A 9,884-nucleotide genomic window follows, 5' to 3' on the forward strand; every position below is an offset into this window, starting at 1 on the left:
AGTATAAGAAATTTTTAGTTTGGGGGACATATCATAAAATTTTTTTGTTAAATGAGAGATATAATTAAGAACGAATAAAATGTTAGTATATTTTTAGAAAAGTTTGAAAGCTTTAGGAACGTATTCGGGTTTTATCCCTTATAAAAATAATGACTACACGTCACGTCCCCTCCCTCCCCTCTGGCAAATGCTATGCTCACGGCCCGGGCTATGCTGCACCGGATTTGTCTTTGATTGGATACCCGAGCCCAATGAATATGGCCCCATGCCCAATGAAATGGGCCCCAATTCACCCGGTGCACATAGCCCGGGCCCTCCCCTCTCGGCAGCATCGACGAACACAAACAAAACACTCTCAATCACACACTTTGGCATCTTTGGCATGCAATCTTGGCTAATCTCTTAAACCCCCTGCTAATCTCAGCATAAATTCCCCAAATGCTGCTGCAGGGTGGGGCATTTTCGGCATGCAATCTCGCCATAATCGAGAATCGCCGGCTCCCCGGCTGGATCTGCAACGCCGCTCCTTCGGGCCGGCTTGGGAGGGCCCACTCATCTCGGGTCATGTCTGTTGCCACTGGCGAGCAGATGAGCAAGCCGCATGCGCCGACCCACCAGCCCAGTCTCGCTAACAGGCTTCGCCTTGGCAGCTTGGCCGATGACGGCTTGTCTTACAAGGAGAAGTTCATAGTGAGGTGTTATGAAGTGGGAATCAACAAAACTGCTACTGTTGAAACCATTGCTAATCTCTTGCAGGTCTCTGTAGTTTGGATTCCATTTTCAACTTTCTCTGTTTTTTTCTCTTAGGTTTGGAGTTGTAAAGATCTCATTTTTTTTTGCTCTCAATTGGCTAAGTGTTGACGTTCTTGTTTCCCTTTTTCAGGAGATTGGTTGCAACCACGCTCAAAGCGTTGGATTTTCGACCGACGGATTTGCAACAACACTTTCGATGAGGCAATTGCATCTTATATGGGTGACTGCTCGGATGCACATCGAGATCTATAAATACCCTGCTTGGTAGAGTAAATTGATCTGCAATCCTAACGATCAACTTCTAAGTAGCTAATGGTCCCAAAAAAATAATAATAAATGCTAAGCAGCTTGCTGATTTATTTTCATTTTACATTGACTATTAATAAACAGGAGCGATGTTATCGAGATAGAGACTTGGTGTCAAAGTGAAGGACGTATTGGCACTAGGCGTGATTGGATTCTCAAGAATTATGCCAACGGTGAAGTCATTGGAAGAGCTACGAGGTGATATAGAATTCAACTTGTGATGTTGTATAAACCAAAATTAAAATTTGAAATGTAGGAAAAATGACGAGAGAAGGAAGATGAAATGAATATCTTGTTGATCTTGCTTTGTGTTTATGAAATGCTCAACTCCTGTATACAACGCAAAAGTTTAAGACGCATTGATCTCACATGGTCATCGAGAAACTGATTGCTGATTTTTCCCCTGTTTTAAGCCGACTAAGATAGTGTAATTTTTTTGTAAAATATTCTGTGTGCTCCTAGCCACGTATCAATGACCTTTCAAGGAGAGCTCTAATGGCAAGAGCTGTTGTATACGGAAAAACTGGTTAAATAGTAATAATCTAGGTTTGTCTAGTATAGAAAGTCCCAATTGCTATATAATGCCATTTACTATCTTCAATCTAACTATTTCCAGTCATGGTTTTGCCTCTTTTCATTCTCATTCTCGTTGACTAAATTACTAGAAATTTACTGTAATTTATGAGTCATTCATTTTATTGCAGCAAGTGGGTGATGATGAACCAGGACACGAGGAGGCTTCAAAAAGTCACTGATGATGTCCGTGATGAAGTTCTGTTTTATTGCCCAAAAGAACTTAGGTAAATTTCGTTTCATATTAAACGTCCTCCTTCAGTAACTGAATAATAATGTTTGTAAGTATTGAATATTAGAAATCTAAATGTGAAATTATGCCTCTTCAGTCTATCAAGGGAAGCTTTCGAAATTTTGGTATGGAAAAAATACATATTGATACCGTATAGATACCGAAAAAAAAAAAATCGATATACCGAAAAAATGCTTGTATATCGAAAACATTTCGGTACAGTATCGGTATAATTTGGTATTTTTGTACGGTATGTAAGCCCTAGGATTTAGTATCCTACAATATTTCACTTCATTGCATTCTAAACTCATAAATTACCCGATTTTTGTTTTTGCTTCTTCCTCAGCACGTATTTAGTTGCTTGCACTTAAACTGGCCTGATGAAATTTCATAAATCTTTAAGAGCCTTAACACCCGATGGAATTTGTTACATGTTTTATTTTCATGATGTATAATATTTCTAACTTGCACCTTTAGTTTGCCCGAGTTAAACTCTTTTGATGAGAGACAATTGTGCTATTTTGTCTACCATGACATCTCACTTCCCCAACTACTAATTCTAAGTCATTTGTCATAAAACATATGTAATATATCATATGTTTGAACTTCCTTGTTAAAATTGTTGGCCATATTTGGTATATTTACTAACCGCCTTATTAGCGGTGATTGTTTCATTGAATATCTGTGCAAACAATTTATATCGTGCCATGTTTGACTCAAACTAATGTGTTTTTTTAAAATATACCGCATCTGAACAATTGACACATTGGATTGCTGTCAGTCGCACGTGTTAATACACAACAAAGTCAACAGTTTACGTCATAACCTAGTCTTTACTCTTCCTCTACAATTGAGATGAAGGGTATTTTTGAAATTTTACATTTGGTATACCAAAAATAAATCTCTGAAACTCACCCACTTGATAATGTGATCATTCTTGTTTGTTTGTATTATTAGCTCTTTGTTTGTTTACAATTTCATCCCCTAATTGCCATTTTTTCCGTTCGACAACCTGATCATGATGAGTTCGTGTACCATTCATTGATTTGTTGTTTATGCCAGATTAGCATTTCCTGAAAAGAACAATGCTAGCCTGAAGAAAATAGCAAAACTAGATGAAGCAGCTGCATATTCCAGAGCCGGGCTCGTGGTATGATGACATAGTTTTAATTAATTGTATTTTTTCAGCTGGAGTAATAGCACACTTTGTTTTGGCAGCCTAGACGATCTGATCTGGACATGAACCAACATGTAAACAATGTCGCCTACATTGGTTGGGTCCTTGAGGTTGGTTGGCATTCAATTCTCTTTCCCCACTTGCCTCAAATATAAATAGGACTCTTTGATAAGGTTGTGTTTGGGATTGCTTCCTAAAAGTGCTTAGCAATCCCAAACACCACCTTAGTATTCTATCAAGTTGTAACTTGCAAAATTTGGCAACTTCTCATATTTTTAGGTATGCTTTTGATACGTTGTCTTCTTTTTATAAAACACAAAGTACTTTTTCACTTAAAAAACTTTTTGCTCCCGTTTTTTTCTTTTACAAATAAACAATTACAATATCCCTTTTTACTAATTTTTTTTGTTTTAAAAATAAGTACTCAGGCAGATTCAAACTTGTACCATTTTATTTCTTTTTAGTTTGGCTACAGGAATTTAACTTGTACATTTAGTCATTTATCAATCTGTTGCCTCTGATATAGCATTCATTCGTTTGTAGAGCATGCCTCAAGAGATTATTGACAGCCACGAGCTGCAAACCATAACGTTGGATTACAAGCGTGAATGTCAGCATGATGATATAGTGGATTCCCTCACGAGCCCTGAATCTGCCATGACTGAATCAGTTTCAGAGCTTCAGGGTTCAAATGGATCTCCAACTTCTGCAAACAGCGAAAATGACTGCCTCCAGTTTCTGCACTTATTGAGGTTATCAAGTGACGGTTCTGAAATAAACAGGTGTCGTACTGAGTGGAGGAAGAAACCTGCTAAAAGATGAGCTTCATTACTAGCTTAGCAAAGCCTTTAGCGTATCAGCAATCATGTAAGTCTTTGCCTCCAGTTTCCCTTCTTTTTCCTTTTCGTTGCTCATATGTTTCTAGTATTTCCTTTTGAGGGATTTTGCTTAAATTTCAGGACATCATTTAGAAGAAGATGATGGATTTGTTGTAACTTAACATGAGGATATTTATGTTTGTGAAAAAAAATAAAAGTTTGGATGATGAATTTATATTTTGCTCTGTCAAAGGACAAAGGTGTCATGCACATACATATAAATCTAACATATTCTGCTTATGATGTCCAATTAGCTCTGGGCCAACTAAGAAGCATCCATCTTGATATTATGGCCCTGTTTGGGATTTTTTTTAAAGGAGAAACTCCAAAAGTACTTCTTAGAAGCATTCTCAAACAATACCTTGTATATACTTGCCATTGATATCCATTTAAAACAATACCTTTACTTGCCATTGATATCCATTTGCACGTGCCGAAATTTTTGGTTTTAAAATTTTTTTATCTAGAGATTATATTAAAACAATACCTTTACTTGCCATTGATATCCATTTGCACGTGCCGAAATTTTTGGTTTTAAAATTTTTTTATCTAGAGATTATATTAAAATCAAAAACTTTAGAAAGGATTTTTATGTGATTTTTTTAAATATGATAATGTTTTATTATTTCTATAACAATTTCTTTTGTTAAGACTTAAGAGTGGCGATCATCTATGTATTTGAAAATATAGAGAAGGGGTATTTGTTATATGAGTTATAAATTTTTTGTTTCTTTATTGTTATATGAGTTATAATTTTTTTTAAAAATGTGTCTTTATTATATTTTTTTTATTAAATTAAAATGATGTGTATTTGTAATATGGAAAAGGTATTTTCGGTATATCAACCTTGATTCCAAAAATAGTTATTTTAAATTTATCATGCTTTCTACGTACAATACTATAGCATGGTCATAATATATTGTATCATTTGAAGAACTTTTGATAATAACTTTTTCTTTAATTACTTGTGAATTAATTAAGATATAAGATCGTTTTGAAGAGTATAAATAATTAACTAAAAAGTATTTGATTTTGTGATTGTGTATTGTAGATATTTCTTAATAAATGTATGTGTGTGTAAATATATATATATATTTTAAAAAAAAGTCTTACTATTGTTCTTTTTTTTTTTAGTGAAAAGATGATTTTCATTATCACAAAGGTCGATCAAAGATTACAGCTTTTTTCAAAAACAGAGTAGCATCCTGAAATGGGAGATTACTTACATTTAAGCAGTAAACTTATCATAGCTAATTGATGAGCAACTTGGTTGACCTTTCTCGAGCAATTAATTAATGATCCAAGCCTGAACAAGCAGTTGGTATTTGCTAGGCAACAGGAATGGATCATGCATCTTGAGCAAAGGTAGTGGAAAGTTGAATAAATTTTATCAGTTGTCAAGTGTCAACACATGAGATTCAACAATCCAATGAGACTCTTAAAGCCATACGCACAACTTTCTTGGTGGCAACCAGTAATCAAATAAAATGAAGGGGAGAAATTTCCAAAAAGATATTTAGCAGACTCAAATAAAACATTCACCTCATTATCACGTCCCACATGAATTCCAAACGCAAAATAATCAATCCAAAGATTCAGCGGCAGCTTTTCTTGATAAGAATCCACAGCAGCTAGCAAAAGTCACCTTCACCATCTCCTTGGCAAAATCCTCTCCCCATATCGGTTCAAAAATATGGTTGGCGGAGTTAATCAGTCGCAAATATTATAGGATCGGAAATTCCAAGGCAGCTGCTGGAAGAGTTATTCTGTAGCTAGCGTGGGAATTCAAAACAAACCCTAACAACATCTTGCATGTGTAATATACGTACATGATTGCAATCTTAAGGTAAGGTTCCGATAATTGAAAATGTGAGGTTCGGGATCATACAGGGGAAATTATAAAATTGCATTTTTAACCCTTCAAATTTTGATGTTGCAGTTTTTAGTAATTTACGTTGGTTTTATTATTATTATATATTTTTCCACCGGAATTTTGACATGACATTAGATGCTTCGATAATCTCCCGCATCACCGATATCACTTTTCGATATCACGTCAGCACTTTGATGAAAAATATTAAAATTAAATTATCAACTTATATCTTACTAAAACCGCAACTTGAAAATTTAAAAAATTAAAAATAAAAATGATCAAATTACAAGACCTAATTAAATTGAAATTTCTCTGAATAATATATATCATATATAGACATAACTTCGAGGAAATCTACCAGTTTCCTTTTCAAATTCAAGAGACTTTTACGCATGCAGCTAGCTGTAAATAAAAGATCGCTTTTTTTTTTTTTTCCAAAAAAAATAAAATAAAATCATTGACATTTTCTTAAGTAATGAAATTATTTATAATTATAGAATATGAATATTTACCTTACAATATTTTCCAAATTTAATAACTATACTGCTCACAAAACCCTCTCTATTTCGAGCTTAGGTTATACACTTTAATCGAATATTAAATTTATGCAAGAGAATAATATAAATAGACTCTGACCATTATTATTATATATACTACGTACATCAAAGATTTAATAATATCTTGAGTCACGTACATGGATTTCTCTGTTATTCGCCCAAGGCCACCTCCCAAACGACCAGAGCCACCAGCTCGAAAGCCTCCGGCGGCGGCGCCAGAAGATAAACAACCGCCGCCACCGCCGCCTGAAAGACCTCAACCCCCGCAGCCTCCGGCTCCGATGGCTATGCCGCACATGGGTCCATATATGGAAGAAATTGATAGGGTTTCACGAATGCAACGACTGAGAAACATCGAGTACACAAACGCAAGAACATGGAGAATGAACTTTGGTAATGGTCCCAACGACTATTATGATAATAGTGACACTAATTATGGGTATCATCAGAATTATCATCCAGGTGGGGGTTACACTACTCATCATATGTTTCCGCCGCCGCCGCCGCCGCCGGATCATCACAACCATTACAGACTCCCAGGTCCGCCGCAACGGCTTGCCCTTCCTCCGCCAGACCACAACTACGGTCCTCCAGGGCCGAGATGTTATCCGCCACCGCACTATGGTGGCTACTTGAGTGATGAGAATCCAAACGGTTGCATCATCATGTGATAAGTTTTGAAGTGGTTAATTTATTATTAATGCTTTAAGTAATTTCTGAATTTATTGTTCGATCATATCAATAATCTTCATTTTTTGTGCTACTATTCTATTTCTTTCCTTTATTTATGAGATTATTATTACTATTTTTTTATTGCTAGTGGACTCGTCCAATGAATATAGATATGTGATAGCGAGATCTATTTTTTTTTTTTATACATTGCTTAAACTTGAATATAAGTATATGGTATTTTGGTGTTTCATACCGTCTGTTGGATTACCTATGTACTGATCGGGTTATACAAAAAATATGGCTTTGGGGCTTTTTTTTTTCTTTCTAAATTATATGTTTTGAGGGGCTATATGATTTTAACTCAGACATATATTTTTATATATTTTTCCTGTTTATTTTTATAATATTATACTAATAAACTCTATGTTTTTCATTTTGACTTTTCTATGCTTATAGGAAATTTAAAAAGAGCTAGAAAATATGAAAAATTAAATCATTATGTGGTGAAGAGTACTAGAGGTGTGAAAATGAGCTAAACTCGTTGGGTTAGCCCGTCCCGTCGTACAAAATAGGTGGATTGAGTTTACAATTTTCCTAACCTACCTAAAAAGTGGGCCTGCCCACCCTGTCACCTAAAATAGGTGGGTTGAGTTGGTGTTTTCCCAACTCATCTTAAAGTTGGGCCGGCTCGCCCCGTTCGTCTAGTGGTGTGTTGTGATGGGGGTTGTGGGTCATCCCGCCAGCCTGTTTTGATTCCTCTAGTGGATAGTAAATATAGATTTGATATACTATTAAAATGGGGAAAAATCTATATAGGTCACATTCTAAATTCTAATTTAAGACTTTCATATAGAGATTTGTTTATCGGTATTTATTGATCAATCATTTATTATTATTAATTTGGACATTGATATTTACACTCCATCTATAAGTTTTATGACACAATTACACAAATTGACAACTATATCTTTTTCCTCATTATTCTATTTCAAGTATATATATGAATGATGAAATCAATGTTCTAAAAAGCGCTAGGCGGGCGGCGACCCACTGCCTAGCACCTAACCGTTTAGGCGGGGCCTAAACGGTTTTTTTTAAACCCTAAATAATAAATAACTTGGAATATTCATGAGTTTTACTATACAATATAATTTTTATGTCTTATGTTTTTCAGTTTTTGTACGAAAATCTTATAAAATTTTAATAATAATAATAATAACAACAACAACAACTACAACATAAATATTAGGGAAAATTACAAATTTAGTGTGGTATGTTTGTCATTTTGCGATTTTGGTCTTCTATGTTTTCACATTTCAGTTTTAGTCCTGCATATTTTGATTTTTGACAATTTCGATACTTTTTATTCGAAAATGCTTACGTGACACTGTACACGTCAGCTCCACATCAGCACTGAATTGGTGCCACGTCAGCGTCACATCGGAAAAAGGACTAAAATTGCCAAAAAAAATAAAGATAGCGGACTAAAACTGAAATCTGAAAATATAAAGGACTGAAATCGCAAAGTGACAATCATACAGGACCAAAAAAGCAATTTTCCCTAAATATTAATAGATATCAAGTCCATATGTAATATGAGATTTAATTTTTTTTCTTGACTTTCTTTTCTGCGCTTTTTCTTTATTTCTGTGTTTGTTTCTCGGTTCGCGTCTCTCTTTTAGTTTTTTATTTTTTAATTTTTTTAATAAAAAATAGTAACCGCTTAGGCGGATTTCTGCCAGCCTAGGCGGATTGGACGCCGCCTAGGCGGGAGGCGTCGCCTTTTAGAACACTGGATGAAATCGATTAATTTCTAAATTAAAATCTAAGTGCAATATATGTTTCACGTGTAAGAATTAAAAAATTTCAATTATTTACCATAATTTTCTATCATGTATTACAAATATAAATAGAAAAAAATTTAATTTTAATATTGCATAAATTTTTTTTATATTTTCCCCCAAATCTTTAGCAGGTTTTACAAATTATTAATAATTATTTTCATAAATACTTTAAACTATTGGGATGTAAACAAATTTTGACGACATTACATAAATTTAAAATTATTTTTTATTTTATATTATTTTAATTTATTTTTAAAAAATGTCTAATAGTAAATTGTATAATTTTAATAAAATATATTGTGAACATTATTCATTTAACGTAGCCACTTTTTATAATGTGAGCAATATCTGCAAAGTGCAAACAAATATATTAAATATTTTTTTAAAAAAAATTATTTTACTTTTAAAATATAAATGTCTTTTAATGGAATATTTTAATTTTTTAAATTTATAATAAAAATTTCATCATGAAATAAGATATTAAAATATGAGAATGAAATATCACTTGGTTGAAAAAATTTTAAATAAGAAAAATAATAAAAGTAAAAAAGTAAAATCGATAAAAAGAAACGGAAAAACAAAAATAACGATAATTTAATGAATTATATTGTAATTTTTTTTTCTATATTTTTACGTATTGTTATACATTTAATGTTTAAGTAATTTATTTTAGGAATTAAGATCATCATTAATAAATTTACTCAAAATATAAAAATCAATAAAGGATATCATTGTCATGTATACTATAAAAATTAAAGATGAAATATATTTTAACAAAAATAAAAAGTTTAAATATCACTTCCCTATTAATTAATATAGAGTGATCACATTAACATAAATTGAAATTTTAAAAATTCTAACATATACTATGAAAACAATATAAATAAGTTAATCCTTAAAATTTTCATAGATTTATTTTTGAAACATACTTTAGTTATTAAAATATGATCGAACGCATTATCTATGATATGATTTTAATAATATAAAGTTATTTTTTGTTTATCATTATTGGCATACTG

The 9,884-nt window shown here is 32.9% G+C and overlaps 1 protein-coding gene across 1 annotated transcript; it reads left to right on the forward strand.

The window, feature by feature from the left end:
* Positions 1-255: 255 nt before the first annotated feature.
* Positions 256-4,096, forward strand: LOC140890857 (oleoyl-acyl carrier protein thioesterase, chloroplastic). Its single transcript, XM_073298983.1, has 7 exons — positions 256-756; positions 884-1,017; positions 1,144-1,257; positions 1,764-1,859; positions 2,927-3,014; positions 3,083-3,151; positions 3,585-4,096. The coding sequence occupies exons 1-7, from the start codon at positions 439-441 to the stop codon at positions 3,861-3,863; spliced, it is 1,098 nt and encodes a 365-aa protein (XP_073155084.1). The 5' UTR covers positions 256-438; the 3' UTR covers positions 3,864-4,096.
* The last annotated feature ends 5,788 nt before the right edge of the window (positions 4,097-9,884 follow it).

The sequence above is a fragment of the Henckelia pumila genome, chromosome 3 (genome assembly GCF_033568475.1).
Source record: "Henckelia pumila isolate YLH828 chromosome 3, ASM3356847v2, whole genome shotgun sequence".
NCBI classification, from domain to species: domain Eukaryota; kingdom Viridiplantae; phylum Streptophyta; class Magnoliopsida; order Lamiales; family Gesneriaceae; genus Henckelia; species Henckelia pumila.